Source organism: Haliotis asinina, chromosome 10 (assembly GCF_037392515.1).
Source record: "Haliotis asinina isolate JCU_RB_2024 chromosome 10, JCU_Hal_asi_v2, whole genome shotgun sequence".
Classification (NCBI taxonomy): Eukaryota; Metazoa; Mollusca; class Gastropoda; order Lepetellida; family Haliotidae; genus Haliotis; species Haliotis asinina.
The window spans coordinates 38,792,231-38,816,676 of record NC_090289.1 but is presented as its reverse complement, the minus strand read 5'-3'; the positions used below and the strand labels follow the sequence as shown (position 1 = coordinate 38,816,676).

Sequence of the window (24,446 nt, the reverse complement as noted above, 5' to 3'; positions counted from 1 at the left end):
TCGGTTTTAGAAAATGACCATGGAAAGAATTTGTTGCTTCAATTAACTGTTCTCGTGGACACAGTTACATTCAGTTTTAATTACCCATCACGGTGTTCATGTTTTGTGAACGCTGACTATTTTGGTGTCTGTGTTTACACAACTATAGCGTGAAATGATTATCTGTCACATGACCTCTTAAAACCAGGTGATGATTTCACACCTCCACACATCAAGAGCTGCGTTAACGCTGACAGTGCCTAAGGTAAGGTGAGGTTTCTCGAAGCAGCATTATAATTCGTGTTAATTAGCCGATTCAGTCCCTCTAACAATGATATACTTGAGAACAGCGGACACGTTAAACGTTTTGTTCATCTTTTAAACATTACGAAAATATATCTGTATTAAGAGAACTAGTTCTAAACGACGCATTCTAGACTATACTCCTATTCCACCCAATGTGAAGACTGATGCTCACTGTGTCAACATCACGAGCGGACGCTTTGACCATTTGGCTATCACCGCAACATAGGCTAACGCGTAATCTCTGTATATGTACACTCTTGGTTGTAACACATTATCTCATGTAAATTGAAAATTAGCCCCAATGAGATGGGTGAGTCAAAGTCTGAGGAAATCTAGACTTGCTTCATTTTGGGGCTCTAATAAAGGGCTTTGGCAATGCAGAAGGGTCTTGACTGAACGGAAAATAATGTGTTTCAGGGAATATGTTTCACAGACAGACCCATGTCAAGAATTCCTTTGATTTCCACCACCTCCGGCCAAATTCGGCTGTCATATAGCTGGAATATTGCAAGAGTCGTAAAACAGAACTCACTCGCTCCCTTAGCCGAGTCCATACAACCCCTCTCAATCAGCATCCCCATTCTTCTCCTCAGTGACCAGCACACATCCCAGACACCATCTGGTTACTGACCAGTGTAATGCTGTGACACAGATGCAAGTGTACCAAGTCATGTTTTCATTGTTAGATAGACTGACCTGGTTCTCAACTATTGTTTTAAGCACAAGTTGTCAGAACGGCGTGTAGTAGGAGACAGGCGTCTTATCACAACGGCTCTGTTCGTGACAGAAGCTCACGACATGATTGACCCAGGGTGTAGGAGAAGCGACTTACTGGTAACTAGGTGACCGTGCCTCAGTCAGAATAAACTCGATAACGCATAATTTGGGAAACGCAATCAGCCCGTTTTAACGACCTTGATCATTAATATTGGTCCTTGAATCGTAAAAGGCCAGTGTCTTCCATTGAAGCATATTTTACCCGCCTCGAATGTAAGAAGAAACAAGTTAGGACCAGGGAGCCTATATCCTTCCTAGGACTGAACTTAAATTCAGGTGTATCCATTGCACCCACGCGCGGTTGCCTCCCTTAGAAGCGCCTGGAAATTATGCTTTTGGATACGAATCCGTGACTCGTCCTGACAATGATTCTTGATTTGTCACCAACACCAATTCTGCAGTTTCGTCAAAATATAAAAGACGAACACGTACACACGCGGACAATCACGGAGGCACGCACACACTCGGTTCCACCACTGGACGTGCGTATGTGTCGAGAAAATTTCGATGGAATATAATAGACACTTCATGCGCCTTGCTTACCACCTGTGTTACAGAAATGGGAGACCACAGAATTCTTTCCGTCACTAGTAAACCACATAGCTATTGTACTAGTCCCTGCGTTTGGGTAGCCTAGTGGTAAAAGCGTTCTCTCGTCAGGCCGAAGACACATGTTCGATTCCCCACATGTTTACAATGTGTGGAGCCCATATTACTGAAATATTGCTAAAACGACGTAAAGCTAACTTACACACGTGTTCTAAGAGCGGAAATTTAATTACTCATTGCAATTCATTGTATCGCTTGCGTGCCAGAAAACCGTCACACACACACACGCACGCACGCACACACGCACACACACACGTACACGCACACGCACGCCCACCCACCCACCCACATGCAAACACTTACATATGTTAGCCAAGCCCATATCCCTGTGTAGGGGGTTCATCCAAATGACGAGATACGCCTGGTATAAAGTAAATACTTTTGAAAGAAGCGCTGAACCCATCCCACTCTGTAGGAGTATGTATGTTCTAGTGTATATAATGTATAACCAAGATACGTCATCCATGCAAATCCTAGACTTACAATCACTGTGTGTGTGCGTGCGTGCGTGTCCTAGTAGTCTAATTCACAGCAATAGCTATGTAGAGTTGCCTCCCTTGGGCACACCAGAAACCTATGAATGTCAGCACTATATGGTTTCCTTCAAAATTCCCTGGACAGACCTTGCTATGAATCACAGCGACTTTTAGCCCAACTCGCCTAAGTAGCTAGGCAATGATTCGTTATATCTAACTTACGTTTTGAAGTACAAATACACTCAATCCAATTTTCAGATGTATCACCTTAAAACATTTGTACTGTTCCTTGGAACCATTGCTGAGGCGTTATCACAGTGTCCCGACGCCAAACCTCTGAAGGACACGGATGTTTGTAAAAAGTTGGGACTGTTCCACTGGGAAGTACTCGGGATACAGAACAGGAGTTTCCATGACCAAATGCAGGAGCTTGTTGACGTGGTGCTTCAGGGCTTCGACTGTGAGCGAAGGGTCAAGAATGTACGATGTCCAGGGGTCAACTACACGTGTCAACAGGTGTGCTGATCATTGCTGTGTTCGTTGGTTTAAATCGCGGCCAGTTTCTTTTGCAGCATCTTTGCGCCTTGTAGCGCAATGCTGAGTCGTCAGTGCAATGAAAGGTATAATATCAAACCGGAGGCATATTTCATAACTGATCAGAAGTAAGGGACAGTCCATCTGATCATCGAGACTGCAGGGATTGTGAGAAGACAAAAAAATGTCGTAGAAGTAGTACTGATTTTAAAAAAGAGAAATAACACAAAAAAATACACTTTAGTTTCTAGATTCCAGTTTCCTCCACCCGCCCCATGAAGACCCGGGTTAGAAATGGTCGTCATCAACCCATGCTTGTCATGAAAGGCGATGGGGTGATCGGGCTCGTTGACTTGGCTGGCACACGCCATCGGTTTCCAATTGTGCAGATCGATGTTCATGCTGTTGCTGACTGGTTTGTGTGATCCAGACTCGATTATTTACAGACCGCCGCCATATAGCTGGAGTATTGCTGATTGGGGCGTTAAACAACAAAACAAACAAATCACAACCCACTACCCTCCAAATGTTACACTGTTTGTTCCCAACGTTTCTTACATTCAATACCATTTCATTGAACTGGTTCATTAAAATGATAATTGTCTGAGAAGGGCAACACATTCAGATTTAGGACTTTTTGTTTGCTCAGATACGGAACGAAATCCTGTCCAATAACTCGACATTGTGCTCAGACCCCGACTTCTTGAGACGTCTTCTGATGGTATCTGTACTATTAGAAGACATCCCATGTTTTGACCGACCGCCACAACCCGGCCCACCGCCTCGCTGCCAACCGCCTCCCATGTCGCACTTCCTCCACAAGGTGGCCTCTTTGTGGAGACCGGAACTGATGCGACACCGGATATGGAATGGATGCTCTCCGCATGCCGCTTTTGTCAAGAGGCGGAAGGTAGGAGCAGGCCAGCCCAAAATAAACCCGCAGGACTCATAAAGTACCCAACAAAATTAAAAACTTGACACTGGTAAAAGTCGACCCCACAAACACGCCTTTTAAAAAATATTGTCCTCTAGAGCATTTTCAATCGATGAAGAGTAGTATATGTAAATCTACAGTGACTGTCAGTCAGGAAAATCACACTGGTATCAAGGGCAATTAAGGTACATGTCATGTCAGTATCGTGTGTTACCCCCGTCAGACGCTAGTATCGCTGCATGCCTCCTCATTGACCTCAAGACTAGAAAAAAGAATGGTGCCGGAAGTCGACGCCATTGGTTCATTGGTAAGGCCTAAATATTTCTCTCCTAGAGGAAGTAGCAATCACAAATCGATTACGAATTTGACGCAATCGTGCAACGTCATCTCGTTGTGACGCCATACGGGACGCCTCTTTTCGAAGCTCTCTTAGCGCTTAGACAGTAACATTACTTTACGACGACCTTAGTGCTAAGAGATTTTCGAAAATCTAGGCCCTCGCGATCAGCTGTTGATCCTGTTTGAAGTAGGCGTGTCCTGAGGTTATGAATTGTCTGTATTCAGATTATCGATGGCAGGCTCCCGGTCTTGATTTTAAAGCCTTGGCATTTCAACCATTTTCAAATTATTCCAATTTAAAAATGTTTTCCTGCATGAAACAATCACCTTCAGCCATACATACTAAGGAATTCATAACTGACTGCACATTTGTCAGTGTTTTGCAATGGTTTTCAATTTGCACCTGCAATAGATGCACTTGATGAGAAGTTTGGCTGTGTTGCAGCGAATGTTTATTGACACTGTTCACTGACTACAATATTACAAAATTTGCATTCGATATATTTTCAACTCAGAAAATACATGTCACGTTTCTATATTTGTTGAGTATATCTCAGTGCACATGGTGCCGTAGGTGTATACGCCATATAATAGAAGAACACGTGGTTAGCTGAAGTTAATAGTGAGGGGGAAATCTTTAAGTCATGCCACGACCGCAAAAGCTCAAGGCAACAGGCAACCAGCTGGATGGGGTCTTCAGGTACCGCCAAGCACCATTACAAGACAATGGAACGATTACAGGACGTCTGGCTCGGTGGGGTAGCCTAGTTGGTAAAGCGCTGGCTCGTCTCGAAAGAGGACCAGGGTTCGAATTCTCACATGGGTACAATATGTTAAACCCATTTCTGGTGTCCCCCGCTGTGATGTTGCTGGAATATTGCTAAAAGCGACGTAAAACTCAACTCAGTCAGTCAGATATAGGACGTCGATCTTAATACATGACCTTACAGTAATCCAGTCAACCACGTTATCGTGGAAACTGCTTGCAGGAAGTGGATTGGTCTGTTGGTGGAGGGGTACAGATGTGGGCAATAATATCCCGAATGTATGATACGACAACACTTATACTTTGTTTGCTGTGTAAGAATCCCTTGTACGTTGCAGTGCTCCCGTTTCTCCAGCCCCTGGCCATCTAGGAATATGTGCCCATGCTTTGGAAATATAATCTCACATCTAATTCAAGGTAAGCTGTCCACAGAAAACGACACGTTCAGGGTCAATGACATACGAGTTGCTTCAATGCGATATTCACCAAGAGAGTTTTGTTACGTATCCTGTGTTTACATCGCGGAAAATTAATCGTTTCGAGCTGCGACATTCACAATCTGTCGTGACAGCCCTTTGCTCTTATCTTAAGATAAGTGGGTTTAGTTTAACGCACTCATCAACAGTGCAGCTCTATGGCGGCGGCCTGTAAATAATCGAGTGTAGACCAGATAATCCAGTGATCAAAAGCATGACTATCGATCTGCGCAATGAGGAACCGGTGTCAACTATGTCAGCGAGCTTGACCACCCGATCCCGTTTGTCGCCTCGTACGACGAGCATGGGTTAAGGAAGATCAATACCCGGTGGCTGTTATCTTTTACTTATTACATAATTCCTTAACTCTGGAGTGCCACGATACTTGAATACGAAGCCGCTGATGCAGATGAGCCAAAGGCAATTATCAACCAGCACGGAGATACCAACGCGCTGGGTGATCGAAGATGTTTCTGAAGCACACTATTACACCCTGACATGTGTTTTTACCAGTGGACTCTGGATCACAGAGTATGTCAGACTGTAAAACTAACACGAGCTTGAAGACTTCGGTATTGCTTGCATACTTCCATATTCAAATATCATTTGAAACACGTTCAGTGTAAACTTGGGGCGGTGGGATAGCCTTGTGGTTCAAGTGTTTGTTTGTCTCAGGTTCGATTTCCCATATGGGTAAAGTAAGACAATTTTTGATGTTCCCGCCGTGATATTGCTGGATTAGTGCTAATAAATAAATAAATGTACAAAAACACGTGGTTTCACCATTCGCTGGTATTTGCCAGGACGCCGTATACTGACTGACCCGATGCAGAAATGTGACGTCCAATACATGGAAGACATCTTCAAGGTATTCGGGGACTCGTCAGCGGAAGAGTCTTACTTGTGGCGCATGGGGAAAGATGGTAAGTCAAGCACTACAATTGTTTCGTCTTTTTAGACAGTATCTCAATTATATAACTAAATATCACCACGCGGCGGCGGAGTAACCTAATGGTTAAAGCGTCCAGTCGGCATGTTGAAGACACGGGTTCGACTTCCCGATTAGTGTGGGTTAATGATGAACACTTCACACCCGGATCTTCACTAGTTTCAATTTTGCACGAAGCTATATCGTGAACATCTTCGTGACCATAAAATAGTGATGATAACAGGGTTCGCTAAGGTGTTTATAATGTAATTATATATCCTATGAATCATTCCTGATTATAATCTACTATGTTTACAGGCCTGAGCTCGGTCCTCCAAAATCTCAGTAACCCCTACCCACCTCTCAACCATACAACTCTTCTGCACCATACTCTGCAGTTTCATCCGCACAACGCCGCTAACGCCATCCCCGTCGTGAGCCCGAGGAGCTTTAGCTACCCTTCCCACAGTCTGCTGATGTACCAGGTACCATGCAATTGGATTGGAACACGCCCACACAGACCTGCCCAGGAACCACCCATGGGATCACAACCTCAACATGGACACGCCCCGGAACAAGACAGAGGCACATCACCACCACACAGATTTGAGCAGGAACTGCCCAGAGGAACACCATACCAAGGTGGACACGGCCAGGAACCGCCCAGAGGAACACCATCCCAAGGTGGACACGGCCAGGAACCGCCCAGAGGAACACCATCCCAAGGTGGACATGGCCAGGAGCCGCCCAGAGAAACACAATCCCAAGATGGGCACGGCCAGGAGCCGCATAGGGGAACACCATCCCACCATGGACACCCTCAGGACCCACAAAGAGGACCTAACAATGCGATTTTACCAGAACCAAATTTAGGTGGTCCTGGTTTTAGGCATGAAGGCCACGATCCCGTGGACAATGGCAATACACATCATCAATACGGATACCCTGTTCAAAACATACGGCCGGTTCCTGCGTGGAATGAACACGGATATCGTGAATCCACATCTCCAGCGCCAACAGAGGGTCCTACTGCAACAACGGGTAAGAGTGGCTCGGAGTATAGTCAAATTACTCATACGCCAAGACCTATTTACCGGCCTGGATATGCTGGTTTTCAAAGGCAGGAGCATGGCAAAAAACACTTTCATGTCAATACTAATTGGTCAGGCCAGGTAACGACGAACTCAAAAAGTGGCAGCATCTCCCAGCAAGGTTTCACAAGTTCCATTGCTGAATCTTCTATCAGGGTGTCAACCCTTCGTCCCGGTACAAAACCGACACCAATGCAGAACGTCTCTGTGCCTGATTATGCCACGAATACTTCACTTCCGGTAACAGGCAAGTACAAGGAGACGCCTAGATCGAAGCGGACCTGGATCATTATGCCTTCGGACAGCCATCATGTTCTCCAGTCCTATTACAACTATCATTCCCCTGAACACGTAAGAATGAAATATTTAAATTTGCTTTTTTTAATTTTTTTTCTCCGCGGCGCAGCACCATAATATCAGATATATGACATCTTGATTAGACATTACATTTACATTACATTGTGATAGTATTACGAGATTTTCAAAAAGAAGAAACAACACCCATAAATCGGTTCGCATTGAACTAATTTGTAGAGTCTATCAATGCCAATGAAAGACTAGTAAACGTTTTTCAGTCATACAATTTTAGGTTCATGATCAAAACGACTGATTAACAAGTTCTGATACAAATGTTGAGCACTCACGAATGTGTACAATATTGTCACTGTTCACTGATGTGAAAAAGCCCACAGATTCCAGAATAGTGTTTACGCTGGGATTTCGGTGCTTGCAAATATGTATGAAAACTGTCCTAGGCAAGTAAATTATATGCAAGGCGGGCCAAAGCCAAATGTTCCCTATGTTTTATTGGTGGCAGAGCCTTTTCAGCTCATTCATTCGAAACTTCAACCACCAAGTTAGCATCGTTGTACCAAGTGCAGAAACCTATATCATGATACAAAACATTTTTGGAAACATCCAACGGCTGTTTGACGGCACGTCAGCAGATGATATTTTTGGCTGGTAGGTCAGTCACCTGCCTCCAGTTACAAAAAATATGTAGATTTCAACAGTTTCAACCTCCACTAATATTACACATACACTAGGATATTATACTCTTCCATGATGATCACATCCAGTCTGTCAGGTCGAAGTTGGATCCCGATCCAGTCAGTACCTTTCCACGACAAGCATAGTTTGTTGTGAACCCAGGTCCAATCCAGAATGCGTTGCTGGCGCTACGACATTCTTATGATAAAAGACAGGGCCTAGATTTGGGGAGCTCTCTAAGCACTAAGATAGTCGTAAGTTAACGTTAATGAATGACACTTACGACCATCTTTGCGCCAAGAGAGCATAGATAGTAAGATAGTCGTAAGTTAACGTTGATGTATGGCACTTACGGCCATCTTAGCGCCAAGAGAGCTTCGAAAATGTAGGCCCAGGTCTTTAACGGCAAAAATAGATTTTCTAGTTTTTTTAAGGTCGAAGAGAGTTCGAAAATCTAGGCCCTGGTCTTAACGTTACGAACGTTTTGTGGATTAACCCACCACGAATTTACGAGGAGAAGGTACCAACACAACCTCTTGACGTGGCTTACAGAATTGGAAACAAATTGAATATAAGCATGGATTTCTTTTGGATGTGATAAACACACTTCTATAACTGTATGCCATATGAACACCTCTGTACCTCGCCCACAGATATCTGTTACTACGGGAACCCAACGCTGTGAACATGGTGAATTATATAAATGTGATGTTGAAGGTATGGAACGCCACAGTCCTGATGGAGATGATGCTGGGAACGGCCAACAGCTCCCTCACTATTCCTGACTTCTACGAGATGTGCCCAATACTTATCCACTATCTCCTCTTCACCTTCAACTTGCCGGTAACACCACCACCTCCAATGCCTCCAACACCATCTCAAACCACCTCCAACTCCTTCACCACCATCTCCAACACATCCAACACCAGCTCCAACACCTCCAACACCAACTCCCAGACTCCAGCTACAACTGCAGAAGGTTAGTTTACCTAATGATCAGGGTCCTGTTCATCTAGGTAATTTTAAAGTAGGACTACCTGGTCCATGTCCGAGTTTGGCGGTCTGTAAATAATTAACTGAGTCTGAACCAGACAATCCAGTGATTAACAGCACGAATATCGATCTACGCAACTGGGATACGATGACATATTTCAACCAAGACAGCAGCTGACTATCCAATCTCGTTAACTGCACGGTAAGCATGTATGGACTACTGAAAACCAGTGTGGCTAGGAGATGTCCACGAGGCCCATGCAGGTGCTCGTGATGACCTCTTAATCTTACACTGACCTGACTCTGAGTTTTCCTTGATCACGGGAAATCCGCCTTCCTTTTCGGGTATTTGCCCTGAGTAACGGTCTATAATTTTGCTTTAATCTTACCGGTTTTCTCAGTGCAGTTTGAGAGACTCCGTTATCAAGAAGTGTCTTCGTCGATGCGAACATCCTCTTTTCTCATGAGGTCATTCCCTTCTTGAATGTTCCGTGTTTTAACTCAATGTTTCACAATGCGTGGATGTATTGATGCAGCGTGAGACTACAAGCAAGCAATGTATGACTTAAACCAGACCCCGGAAGTAGGGCTATGGTGATTCACATGATAGCGCCGCAGAAATCTAACCCCACATATCGTGAGCTTTGTTGAAACGCCTCATATCTGTGAGCTTATAGATATGTAGCAATGTGGGGATGCATTGGTCAAGCACTTACTTACATAGTCCAGTAGATGATGACAGATTAACTAATTGTAATGCTGTTTTAGTATTTAGCTAAGTCGTACAATGTAAAAAGGACTTTACCAATCTCAGACTAAAGATCGAACATTTTGTACTCCTCCCTGGCGTAAAACCGTATTCACTCGCTCGCAAATATGGTGCTCACACATAGTTTACAGGTATATTTTTCGCTGTTCAAACGCCCATTGTAGTTTGTTTTAATTCCGAGGTGGGATATACAGTTTAAAAAAAGTAGGGGATATTTCCTACCACTAGGCATTGCCAATGTATTGCCAGAAAAGGAAAAACATAGGCCTACAGGTGAAACATTTCTAAAGGAATGTAATACCTTCTCCCTTAATTTCTCTTCGTCACTTCTTTCCTCTTTGGCTTCGTCGTTTGTTTTTTATCAGTCTTGAAAATCCAATATAGCGCCCGGCGCAATCCCTGCCAAGTTGACTCGTGGTGTGATATCAGGGAGCACTGGCCCGTACTTTTTGGAATTTTTTAAATAACGTACCAGCTTACTTGACCTCGCCACATGAAAGTTTCACGTGATGTTTGAATGAACACTGGTATCACATGATCACTTGGTCAGTTCAAGACATGGTCGACAGGTCTCAACACTGACATACTAAGTATCTCATAGACTTATATTAGAGGGTAGACAGAGGTTAGATGATACAAAGAATTGTGAAGCATATTATCAATGATGAAGGCCATACATTTTTATTACATAGGGCAAAAAAAAAGAAAAGAAAAGACATAAATTTGTCGGTTTACAGGGAATGTCGGATTAGAGGGATGTCGGTATAGAGGGAGTCCACTGTATTCGCGGAAGGTACTGTAGCTTAACTTTTCAAAAAGGTTTATTTTTACACCGCTTTTACCAATGTTATAGCAATATCACGGAGAGGGGATATCACAAATGGGCTTCACAGATTGTACACATGAGGGGAATCGAACCCTGGTCTTCCTTATAACGAACGAATGCTTTAACCACTGCCCACTCTATTAAAGAGCTCATCACGCAAAATGGACTTCCTAAAGCGCTTCAGACCTTTTCTTTGTAACGCCGATTAGAACATTATTGGAGTTATTACGTAATTGCATGACACTAAATGTTATTTTAGATACATTAAGACGAGTATTTACAACCCGTTGTCACAAATGCTTTACCTCCCTTGATAAGAATGACATGGCGTCGTCTGTGGCTCGTTTGTCTCAGACTGCTAAGTAGCCCAGATGATTAGATGGCAGGACAATAGCCTACAAATCAGACCAAGAACGCCGAGTCTGAGACTAACGACTGTCCTACATACCTTAATATCCATGGCATCATATCACGACTGCCTTTTGAGCCATTGTAGTCCCATGACCCCAGGCTGGGCCGGTGCTTGCACTTCAGTAGGGACCTACATTCATAGTCAAAATCTTCTGGGTGCAAACGTATTTAACGACGTTTTTTCAGCTTATCATATTACATACATTCATCCATTCGTTTACCCAGTAAGCCTTTTGCAAGATGTACCCTGGACCTGAAACGTGATTTAATCCTTGTCACAGGGTGCTAAAATGATGCCACAGTAAACCAGAGGAAGTGTCGAGTCACGTTTCGCATACTGATTTCTCGATGTGTGGCGCAGAAGATGGGAACGTCAAGCAGACTGTTTATAAGGTGGACCGACATTGAGGGGGAAACGGAATATGTATGTTTGTTTCAGCATTTTGTCCCAACGGTCGATCCCAGCTGATTGTTGTTGAGGGGAATCATACCGCCATACAGAATCGGGCCCCAGTTTTGACCTTCGTCCTTCTACTATTAATGCAGCTACAGATATAACGTCACGCATTACCTTACAATACAATCATACGTACTTTTCATCGTCTGTATGGCCACTGAAAGGCAAAAGAAATGCAACTTTGTTGTTTTTTTGTGTGTGTTGTTTTTAAATAGAAGATATGAATGCTCTCTTTGAGAGATTTCTGTTGTTTTCGAAACTTGCGTTTCTTTTGCTGTTCACTATATTTTCATAATCATGCACACACGACATCAGTTTTTGATGCAACTGAACGGGTATCATACGTTTAATTTGGTTGTGTATTCAGGAACCACTTGGACTACTCAAAGTAAGACAATGACGATACACTATGTCATTGAAGAAATCAAACGATGTCGTTACCGTAGTCGTCGCTTGTCGACTAAGGGGTACAATTCTTGATACAGACTCCAAAAAGCAGGTATAGACCTAAGGTTATTGCGTTTAAAAATCGAAAACGGAGAAAAAATCCATCTTAAGCATCTTTCACAGACAAAACATCCGTGTATGACTCACAGTGTTTCAAATTGCAGCAAATGTTAACAATGTTACACCATTTCATCCACGTTGAACGCCGTGGGATATGTAAGTTATGATGCGGCTTATACTGCCTGTGGTATAACTCATCATATTGTTTACTTCCCTATTGTTGACACCATTCACATCGTATCAGATCTAGGCATCCGATAACGCTGACTGGTTTATACGAGGCTGTGGTGGATTAGCATTGTGGAAGAGGCAGTCCCCTGGCAATATCAAGCACATGCCATTGCTAAACAGAGGAGCTACATCGACTCCATACCTGAACTGAAATATGTCCTTGGTACCTTTTTCAAACCCGGCCGACATGTTGTCATAGTAAACACTAGCTGCTCGCACAGGGAGGGGTGCAGGAATACAGTATGTCAAGACATTGCACACTATCCGTGTTAGTCTGTGTTTAGGCTGTTCATAGGTGCCAGTCTGCGTTGGCCTCTGCCCAAACCTGTCACGCGGGTTCCACTGTTTTGGCCAGTGCCAGTGTAAACCGGACAGTGTAAGCCGGTGTTCATCCTTGTAAGTCTGTGTTCATTCGAGTTAGCGCTTCCATAATCTGTTCATCCGTGGCAGAGTTTCCACAGTCTGCGTTCATACGTGGCAGAGTTTCCGTAGACAGTGTTCATGATAGGCAGCGTTTTCGTGCCGGACAATTTCCATAGACTGTGTTCATCCGTGGCTGCACCTGTTCAACTGTGTCGTCATCCCTACACCACCTTGGAATCTGTGCCCGTCTTCACAAACAACACACAAAAGTCTGCTACGACTGCCATGGGTTTGTAAAATCTGTTCTGGGCTTTCTGGACCTGAGGGGCCATAGGGTAGCCGAGGGTTAAAGCGTTCGCTTGTAATGCCGAAGACATGGGTTCGATTCCAATGTGTGGAGTCCCCCGTCGTGATATTGCTGAAGTCGTCGTAAAACGTAAACTCACTCACTCACTCACTCACTCACTCACTCTGAATCCGAATTATGGCAGGGTTGTTTTAGTGGAGGCCATGTTAACGCTGCCCGACGTTCCGGTATACTGGTCTCTGAAAAGAACAACATCATATTCTTGTACAACATAATAAAAAGTGAATTTCTTTCAGAAAACTGCCATATATTCTAGCATCACTCTTGGTGCATAGGGTTAATTTGATTCGGGGCCTGAATGGCAAGTTATTGTCCTCTTATCGAAATATCGAAATAGTTATGTGCAAAATATGACAAAGGAAAATCGCGCATGTGACTTGATGTACTTTGTTTCGGGAATACTATTTTTGCTATAAATGGTGCCAAGGATTTTGTTTACTGTGTTTATTCACTTAGATCCACCGTGTGGTTAAATACCATCTGGCCATGGTATATAGGCTTCCCAACGAGTTACAATTCTAGGGTTGAGGGAAATGACCACAGTGGCAATTGAAGCCCATTGTATCGTGAGTTTACATGATCATCAAAGGCCCGTGATATTATTACATTTCTTCCTAGTTAAAAACATGAAACAAATGACAACTGACCAAGGACTGCTGTAAACACAACTCACAACTGCTAACTTACCGCTGTAAGGTCAAATGGTGTTATCGACAAGAATCCTTCAAGGGCCTAACCTGTCTTAGATATTGTTCTTTGTGAGACAATGAACGAACCGTGTGCAAACACAAGCCTAACCTGCAAATCATCTGTGAGACGTGATAAAGGTTCGGGTCGCCCTTGTCCCCCTTCAAATATATAGTCTCGCGACACGAATGAAGTATGAATAACATCACGTATTCTTCTCAACACGTGAATGTTCACGTTAAACAAATTTAACGAATATGTATTAATCTTAAACGTATACTTATTACATGAAGAAAACATTCCTGTTGAAACATCAGTCACATAATCTGCCCTCGTCTATACCAGTTTTTCTATACTGTGTACCCGTTTTGGATAGAGGAACGTAACGTATACAAGTCCGTGATGTACTGATGGTGATTTTCTGAATATCACAATACTGCAAAGATATACTTCTTTCAAAAGGAAGTTAGACGCTGGTTTGGAAACAGGAATATGTTTTATCGGTTGACGGCTTCTATATGCCGAGGTGTGAAAACCTTATGATTCAGGTGTCCACTCATGAGGAAAGTCAGATGGTTGCAAGAGCAGATGAATGTCCTCTCCAAATTGTTGAATTTTATGATGGAGATTAAATGGGACATGCCCATGAAGATGGTGTATAACGTCTTTAGGAGACATTTAGTAGCTGGAAAGACGAAGGAGAACAATCAGAAGATGTAAGTTCACGAAATGTGTACTTCCGGTCAACTGAGAAATAATGTCACACTGTAGTTTATTACGATGATTGTTTAATCTTACACATAACCAAATATTCGATTATTATTTGTGATTCAATGAATAAAGGTTTGTCTTCACAAGACGGAGTTTCAAAACAAGGGAAGACAGCAATGTTCCTCTGGCATTATACAGATCTGGCAAGTGGCTACCAACCACGTTTGAATTGTAGTCATGTTTGTAACCCAGGAACAAGGACCTAACTGTAATGTATTTGAACCAGAGTCTTCTTACATTGCGTTGTACGTTTTTACATTGTGGCTTGCGGTGCGGTAGCTTCTTCAGCCTTCCTTCGCCACGCCGAACACCCTGGTTTGATTCACTTCATGGGAACTTTACAATGTGTGTGGAATTCATAACTGACTGCACATTTGTCAGTGTTTTGCAATGGTTTTCAATTTGCACCTGCAATAAATGCACTTGATGAAAAGTTTGGCTGTGTTGCAGCGAATGTTTATTGATAACTGTTCACTGACTACAATGTTACAAAATTTGCATTCGATATATTTTCAACTTAGAAAATACATGTCACGTTTCTATATTTGTTGAGTATATCTCAGTGCACATGGTACGGTGGGTGTATACGCCATATAATAGAAGAACACGTGGTTAGCTGAAGTTAATAGTGAGGGGGAAATCTTCAAGTCATGCCACGACCGCAAAAGCTCAAGGCAACAGGCAACCCGCTAGATGGGGTCTTCAGGTACCGCCAAGCACCATTACAAGACAATGGAACGATTACAGGACGTATGGCTCGGTGGGGTAGCCTAGTGGTTAAAGCGCTGGCTCGTCTCGCCGAAAACCAGGGTTCGAATTCTCACATGGGTACAATATGTTAAGCCCATTTCGGTGATGTTGCTGGAATATTGCTGAAAGCGACGTAAAACCATACCCACTCATTCACTGTTTTACTATTGAGTTACCTCACTCCAGGTTTTGTGTTGCAGTGTATGGCTACAGCAGCTTGGCAGTGTTTATCATCTCATTATGTTCTCTTGGCGGCGGCGTTTTCGTCAAGATGTCCAAGGGCAAAATCGGAAATTACGTCATGGCGTCCATGTTGGCCATGGCAGTCGGGAATCTTTGTGGGGACGCTGTCTTACATTTAGTCCCCGAGGTAGGTCTTGGGGAGAAGTTCGGCATATTTGATTGTTTTAAAGCAAAGTGGAGAATTTGTTAACAGTACATGGTCATTTGGATTAAACATGCAAAGGATTCGCGACAGTTCAGCATAAAAACAGGGGCCAATTATTTATATTCATGACGTATCATTTAAGATCTATAAATCAGTGTTTGGTGTTGTTATGTAATATGTGATTAATTATGTTCAGGTGATTGGTGAAGAAGGAACAGACAGTGACGGTGATGGTCACTTCACGAATGAAGTGATGTTGCTTGGGAACTCCGACATCGAAATGAATAGCGTGAAGATGATGTTGATGCTGGCGTCCATCTACCTGTTCTTCCTGCTGGAGATGGTGATGAGCGTCTACCACAAACACGACCACGTCACGGAGACCATGGTGAGTGTGTGGTGAGCATCTACTACAAACACGACCACGTCACGGAGACCATGGTGAGTGTGTGACGAGCGTCTACCACAAACACGACCACATAACGGAAACCATGGTGAGTGTGTGGTGAGCGTCTACCACAAACACGACCACGTCACGGAGACCATGGTGAGTGTGTGACGAGCGTCTACCACAAGCACGACCACATAACGGAAACCATGGTGAGTGTGTGGTGAGCGTCTACCACAAACACGACCACGTCACGGAGACCATGGTGAGTGTGTGACGAGCGTCTACCACAAACACGACCACGTCACGGAGACGAAGGTGAGTGTGTGGTGAACGTCTGCCACAAACACGACCACGCCACGGAGACGAAGGTGAGTGTGTGGTGAGCGTCTACCACAAACACGACCACATAGCGGAAACCATGGTGAGTGTGTGGTGAGCGTCTGTCACAAACACGACCACGTCACGGAAACCACTGTGAGAGTGGGGTGAGCGTCTGCCACAACCACGACCACGTTGAGGAAACCATGGTGAGTGTGTGGTGAGCGTCTACCACAAACACGATCACGTCATGGAGACGACAGTGAGTCTCTACCACAAACACGACCACGTCACGGTTACGTCTGTGATCACTTACAGCTGGTTTTAAGGTGGTGATATCAGTTAATAAGCAATTCATACTTGAGTGAGTGGGTGGACGTTAGTTTATATAGTAGTCAGCACTAACTGACATAGGCATACGGCCAGAAAACACCCCGAGTCCAGGTCAGTCAAACCGTTATCGACATCATCTGACACAACTACCAAAATGGGATGTGAGTATTCCTTGGTAGTGCCATTTTGCACTGACAGATTGCTCTGCTGACTGAGTTATCACCATATTTTAACTAACACACACGCATACCGGAAGAACACGCAGTAAAAATGCACAACTGAAAAGATCCACAGAACTGTAATAAGCTGCTGGTGTGAACACACAAGTGCATGTCAAGCAAAGCTACAGTAAATAGAATTTTTTTCACAACTTTCATTTCCACTTGACCAAGAAATATGGTATATATACCTGCCATCATAATATGACATCATAAAGGGTGGACATGGATAGTGAAAAGTATAGAAGATTCAGAATTCTGAAATCATGTAACTGGAGTCTTGAAACTATGAGTGAGGAATTTTCTCCTCATACAGGTGTATTGGCGATAGCTACTCTGCAGCCATTACTATTAATTCTGCTGGGTAGGAAACTGTTATATCCTTAAGTCTATTAAATGAAGCTACAATGTCTTTCTCACATCGTTCATATACTTAGCACACAAAGGGTCATAGTGTAATTAGATCTACCAGAAAACGTCATTTGGAGCTGCACAATATGGCGTACATCTTACACACTGGCACATGTTATGTAGAACGTGAAGGATTATGTTAACACCTGAGAGAAATATTATATATTATTTGCAGATTTTCATTCCCGAGTCACAGATTCCAAAGAAGAAGGCGTTGACCCGTGTGACCGGAAGTACTGCCCACTTGACCTCCAGCAACTCCACCCTGGTTAGTTGTACCCGACTTCCTTCTCACCCATCCTCGGTGTACAGGGACATATTGTCCACTTGTCAGTAGCGCCACCTTTGTTCCTTCCTTCGTCAAGTTTTGGTTACCAGGGCAGATATTCTTAAAATATTCCCAGTCCAGAAATTTGAGACAATAGGCTCTTGACACTGCCTCTGTCAAATGTTTTTCCTTAATTCTAAAGGGCAATTCCGTTCTTCTTATAATGGAAATAGTCATGGATCAGGGAGTGGCTTTACTGCCCGAAACGGTCATGAACGGAACTATGATAATTAGGTTTGTAGATTATCACTTGGGCCTATTACCGCAATTTTCTGTCATCAGTGGGTTTGGAGTTGAGGTGGAACAGTGATACGTCAAAGACAACACTTTATCTTCATTGTTGTGTATTTTATTCTTGAGAAACTGAAAACGTCTATGAGTGAGCGGACAATGGAGAATATAGTCTAGTCAGCTTTTATAAGCTGAACTATTGTCTCAGATGTAACACAATTTAATATGGTGGTGAGTTTGAGGGTTAATTCTCTATTCATGTTCAGACTCCGCATCCAGTGACATCCACGAAACTTTCAAGTGGATGGTATTTACCAGCATAGCTGAACTTTGTCATGCGTTTCCTCTTTAGTCATCCATGGAAGTGGCTATTCCGTCTTCCATAGATTCTTTACACTCCCTTCCGAGTGTTCCTGAAGAGGATGAAGATCCTGAAGAACAGGTCCAGATCACGATCCAGAAGCAAGACAACCTCCTGGGTAAGTAGCTACTGTCGCTGGTCTTAGAAAACGAAAGGCGAGTCACTATGTAAAGTTAACATACATGCAAATTAAAGTAGGAATAGGCTAACTCTAAAGTAGTATGCTCCTGCACACACGCACGCACGCAGACACACGCAGAGAAAGTGACGGACATACTGTAACATATTATTTTGAGCTTGATTTTGAGCTGGGGGAGGCAGATGGGGTAGGAGAGAGAGAGACGCACACGCACGCTCACACACACACACACAGACAGAAAGAGGGAAAGAGAGAGAGACATTTCCACATTTTTATTTTGAGTTTGATTTGGAACTGAATGATCAGAGCAGTGATGCCAATCATGATGAAAGTATATGATCATTATGATTACTTTAAAGTCTGAGCTCTGTCCAGTAATGAATACAAATATGTTTAAGAAAGTTTCTTCTGTTGACATTATTCAACTGAGAAATATTTATAGCGAACCTTGTCTTGCGGCAGCCCCGATGACGTTAGCGTGGATGGTTATAGTGGGCGACTCCATACACAACTTCGCTGACGGTCTGGAAATAGGAGCAACATTCAGCGATGGCTTGGCGTCGGGTCTTTCCACGTCACTGGCGGTGTTCTGTCACGAGCTGCCGCACGAACTAGGTGGGTACCATTATTTACAACCCCTAACCTTGATAACGTCTTTGGAAGCTGTAATTTCCAAATTCTTTGAAGGTCGCTCTTATCAGAAATTAATGCCATTCACGCGTGATTGGAATGAAAAGTAAACAACATGTCTGTTCACCAAATAGCGCTCAATAAAGCAGAATAACTATAAAATACATGTGGCATGTTTGATAGGAGACAGCAAGTATATACTTGATACATATCGAGGGAGAGAGAGGGGGTGGGGGGAGTAAGGGAGAGCACGGCTGTGACCCCTGTTTAACGACCATTGAATCTCGTGAGCTCACCCACCCACTTTCTCAAACAGCTGTAGCCGCCCGTACCCGGGTTCGATTCCATACTTGGATGCAGTGTGTGGAGCCCATTTTTGTCATTCTCTGATGTCCCCCACCGTGTCGTATTAGTGAAATATTGCTTGAAAGCGGCGTACAAACGATGTAACTTCGTGGACAAGGCGCATAAATAAGAAGTACCACTGGAAACTCCCTACTAACATGGTGTAGTTGTCTTCTATCGAGTTTCAAGTTTGAATTACATCACCAAACTTCATGAAACACTGACAAATGTAGACCGTCATCGGTTTTATCGCTGTTTAGGGCGACGGTTAGCCTGATGGTGTAACTTAGGTCCCGTCTGCTATAGGCACAGTTAGATTCCCGAGTATATGTGTGTCCACTGCCATATGAAAGAGATGATTTAATCGGTATAACGGCTGAAAATATTCAGTAATCAAGAACATGAGGCAGGGCTCCGGATAAGTGCTGTATCGGCGTATGTACACACCACAGGAATGGTGTACGATCTTAGAATCATTTACAGACGTATTTATCTGAATAAAGTAACAATGTTATGGTGCATATATGAAACGAAACACAAGACTGCAGATATGCCATTAATTTCTAAATGTACTCTAAAGTTTTTCCAGTACACCTGTATTGAAAAAAATAAGTAGTACTAACACTTGATGTTGAAACGTTACCTGGAGCCCTGCTTGAGGCTTGCCTCAAAGGCAACCAGCATCAATTTTCTATCATTAATCCATAAACACACCTCATCACACTGTTATTCCAGGGGACTTTGCAGCGTTGATATCAACAGGCATGTCAGTCAAACGAGCCCTGATTCTGAACTTCGTATCTGGCCTGACGGCGTTTATTGGTCTCTATATTGGCTTAGTATCTGGTCAGCACAGCGATGTCCGACGACTCATCTTCAGTATTGGAGCAGGCATGTTCATATATGTGGCGCTGGCCAATCTGGTAAGTCCATCTCACTAGGAACAGCTTCAAAGTACAGGGCTCATCTGTATTACCTAATGTTTGTTTGTTTCAATCTGGGTATGAATTGGTCATCAGCAATCAATGCTTGCTGAACTGGCCGACAGGTAATCTCAAGACCCGTTCCCCGTTTCGGCGTCAGAAAGGAAGACGCCCTTCCCATGATCTCATAGTACATATTGGTGTCGGACTTCATCACTGTCACCTGCGTGGGTTTATCAGTCACATCAGAGCCATGGACCCGTGAAGATCCTGCTTAGAATTGGTCTCCAGCAAACCTATGCTAAGAGGCGACTAACGGGATAAGGTGATCAGGCTCGCTGACTTGGTTGACACATAATCATCGTATCCTTATTTCATAGATTGATGCTCATGATGTTTCCGATCACCGAATTGTCTGGTCCAGACTCAATTAGCTATAGGCTGCCGCCATACTGCTGGAATTTTGCCGTTGTTTTTTAACAGCAAACACAAATAGCCTAGAATCATACGGGAGAAAGGACCATGTAGTGCGGGACTTTGTTTACATCCAAAATCTGCCTGACAAACTTGCAGACATAACTTTTCCTTTGTATTTGCAGGTACCAGAACTGATGAAATATTTTGAGCGTACAAGAAACTGGAAGATGTTTTTATGTCAGCACGTGGGCCTTCTCTTTGGGTATACGGTCATGGTTCTCATTGCTATCTTTGAAGATGAAATTTCTTTGTAACACAAGATAACACTTCTTACAGATGACATATACTGGACACAAATAGTTAGGGATATTTGTAAATTTTGAAATTATGAATAATGACGTATTTATTCAATGACTTACTGGTAAAATAACAATCATAAAAAATACCAGTATCCGGACTTATTTTGTCCAGTATATATTCATTAAACAGGGCTGATTGGACCTCAAAACTTGTGATATAAAAGCATTAAGGGCTGAGCTGCATTCTTGACATTGAAAGTTTAAGTTTGTCTTGTTGTATGTCTTGTACAGAGCATATAGTCAGCCTGAATCTTTACATGTAGATCTGAATATGACAAGGATGAGGCAGTATCACTTGTTTCCTTTAGGTGGTTAGATCAGCTAGGAATGGGGTGATGATGATTAGTCAGCTATATCAGGTCATCAGTATAGCTGAAGTTTAACTCCATGGACAGATTACCTTGTTCTGACCTTGCCAAACCCAAAACAAACTAACCTAGTATGTGATCTAGCAAATGTAATCACCAGTATAACATGCATCGCAGAAGAAATCAACATAAGAAATCACCAAACTTCAGTTTTTCCTGTTATGTCTTTAAATCAATGATGGAATGGATGAATACCTTTAAATTCTTACTTACGAGGGGATGTCAATAACTTTTGAGCCTTGAGCATTTTTCATACCCAGGTGTCACAGCCTATGGTACGAAATTGAACCCTGGGGTGTAGCTGATGTGATATATAAGTTTTGGTATCCTACTCTCAGAAGTTATTGAACAGCTCACATTGATAGAAAGAGACCCCCCTCACGGCAGTGAAAATAAATAAAATTGAGTATAGAGCAGTAATTAAGTTTTTTAGTTCTTGAAGGAAACTCGGCGAAGAACATTGAAGAAAGGCTTTCAGCAGTTTATGGGAAGTCTTCCCCTTCATCTGCTACCATCAAACGATGGGTAAATGAATTTAAGCATGGTAGAGAGAGTCTTGAAGATGACCCCTGTCCAGGTCGCCCAACAACAAGCAACTAGTCAGGAAAATATTGACAGAGTGCATAGACTTGTGCTGGAAAATCGTCGAATCACACTCCACGTGATAGAGGAGACCACAGGCATTTCACACGGATCCATCGATACTATTCTTCATGAACATCTCGTCATGTCTAAGGTGTGCGCAAGATGGGTGCCAAGAATGCTTACAGATGAAATGAAGCAAACAAGGGGCACCATACGCAACTCCATGCTAACCAGATACAACAAGAATCCAGAAGATTTTCACTTTAGGCTAGTAACCTGTGATGAAACCTGGATCCACCACTATGATCCTGAGAGCAAACAAGAATCCATGGAATGGAAACGTGTCACTTCTCCCAGGACCAAAAAGTTCAAAGCCTCCAGATCAGTGCAGAAGGTAATGGCGACAGTCTTCTGGGATAGCAAAGGCGTCATCCACATAGATTACTTACCAAAAGGAAGCACAATGAATGGGGAATATTACGCTAACATGTTGAGGCAAGTGCGACAGTCAGTCAAGGAGAAGCGCCGGGGCAAGATCAGACGTGGTATTCTTCTACATCAAGACAATGCTCCAGTACACACCTCTCGCGTTGTAGCCGCTGCTGTCCAGGAATGCGGGTACGAAATCTTGGCGCATCCCCCCTACTCTCCAGACCTGGCACCAAGTGATTACCATCTGTTCCCAAATCTCAAGAAACACTTGCGTTGTCGTAGATTTCAGGATGATAATGAGCTTATTGTGCTACTGAGGCTTGGTTGGACGACCAAAATGGCACCTTCTACAGAGATGGCATCAGCGACTGGCAGGAAAGATTGACTCACAAGGGTACTATGTTGAAAAATAAATGTGGTTCATACCAATCTTTTGTGTTTTTCTGTGCAAGGCTCAAAACTTATTGACATCCCCTCGTACTTACTTACTTACTTACTGATCCTGGTTTAATGAAGTCACTTGTTGATGTCAATATTACACTCAAGCTTTCATAGAAATAAAGAGGATTATATATTCTATGAAATCTGGGGTCAGCAGCATGGGTATATTTGTGGTAAATAAAGTTTAAAGTGTACCAGCCATCAGGAATGTACTTCAAACTGTACTGGAAATTGGATTATCTTCTTTCTAAAGACCTTGGCTAATGGTATTTTAAATGGTACATTTTGCATAATTGCAAAAATTACACCTGATGTATGTTGCGAGTCTTATGAACATGTATACACACGATATATGTCATAAAACACTGACAAATCAACTGGTTACCTCAGTTTATGGCAATATTTTTCCTTTGAAAGCAGGTATCCTTAACAGACTCTTACTTATTAATGATATACTTGTGGCTAATCTGAAGTGAAGGTTAGTTATTTTTCAATTTGATCGTCTCCCATCTGCCATGACAGCCATATTGAATTCTCCTTGGTGTATGATTTCCAAACCTGAAATACAGACTATGTGTGCATACTAAATGGGTTTTATTTTTGTCATATTTGATATTTTTCTCATCTGACCTAACACTTACATACTTTTCCAGAAGTTTATACTTTTTATCATCCCATGATAATTCATAGAATTCTCATCAGTGTTAAATAATGGCTCCTATGGCAGCATGTTTTAATGTTGAAATATTTTTAAGAATACATGTCTGTTGTAAGGTTGTCTGTCTCATTTCCAGTGTAATATTATAATGCATTCCTTTCTGAAATAAAACGTGCATCATTTTCATATGGCACCCACTGACGTTTGTTTGCCCTGTATTAATCTTTCTCAGCAGAGCTGACATAAATCCATACAGACACATATGAAGATGATATTAAACTGGTTAATATTTTCTTCGTAATGTAACAGAGAATGGGTTTCGTTTTACGCCGCTTTTAGCAATATTCCAGCAATATCAAGGTGGTTGACACCAGAAAAGGGATTCACACATTGTACCCATGTGTGGAATCGAACCTGGGTTTTCGGCACGGCAGGCAAATGAACCACTAGGATACCCCTTCATAACATAAGAGAACAATTCATGAAAGCAGCGTCACTTCCTGTTCAACACGGGAAGGCCATTGTGTCAGTTCTCCAATCCTAACGGCAAATTACAATGACACATCTCTTCTTTCATAATGTAGTTTAATCGCCACATATACAAAACTGTCTCACAACCCAGCATTAAGCTATATATAAATATACAATCATATCCTAAACAAAACAATCAGTAGTGCTTTAAGTGCAGGTAACAGAGATAAGTTCATGGGTGACTCTGATCAATGGTGGTCTGATAACTGTCACAGAAATCTGTTCAATTCTTGTAGCTCTGTCTTGGTTCAGATTTTACTATACAATGCTCCAAGAAGTTAACTTGAGTATTACAGAAACAG

At 42.8% G+C, this 24,446-nt stretch overlaps 1 protein-coding gene across 1 annotated transcript; it reads left to right on the top strand.

The window, feature by feature from the left end:
- The first annotated feature begins 226 nt into the window (after nt 1–226).
- LOC137298679 (zinc transporter ZIP10-like) lies at nt 227–21,084 on the top strand. Its single transcript, XM_067830961.1, has 13 exons — nt 227–2,663; nt 3,331–3,591; nt 5,059–5,137; nt 6,000–6,119; nt 6,443–7,566; nt 8,923–9,184; nt 15,538–15,707; nt 15,922–16,113; nt 17,572–17,664; nt 18,308–18,434; nt 18,918–19,070; nt 20,166–20,353; nt 20,953–21,084. The coding sequence occupies exons 1-13, from the start codon at nt 2,406–2,408 to the stop codon at nt 21,082–21,084; spliced, it is 3,159 nt and encodes a 1,052-aa protein (XP_067687062.1). The 5' UTR covers nt 227–2,405.
- The last annotated feature ends 3,362 nt before the right edge of the window (nt 21,085–24,446 follow it).

What these genes read in the sequence shown, in the direction of transcription:
- LOC137298679 (XM_067830961.1), top strand. Translation starts at nt 2,406, where the DNA reads ATGTATCACCTTAAAACATTTGTACTGTTCCTTGGAACCATTGCTGAG. An exon ending in CCTCCAGCAACTCCACCCTG is followed by an intron (nt 17,665 to 18,307) that starts GTTAGTTGTACC and finishes TTTCCTCTTTAG; the next exon opens with TCATCCATGGAAGTGGCTAT. An exon ending in ATGTGGCGCTGGCCAATCTG is followed by an intron (nt 20,354 to 20,952) that starts GTAAGTCCATCT and finishes TTGTATTTGCAG; the next exon opens with GTACCAGAACTGATGAAATA.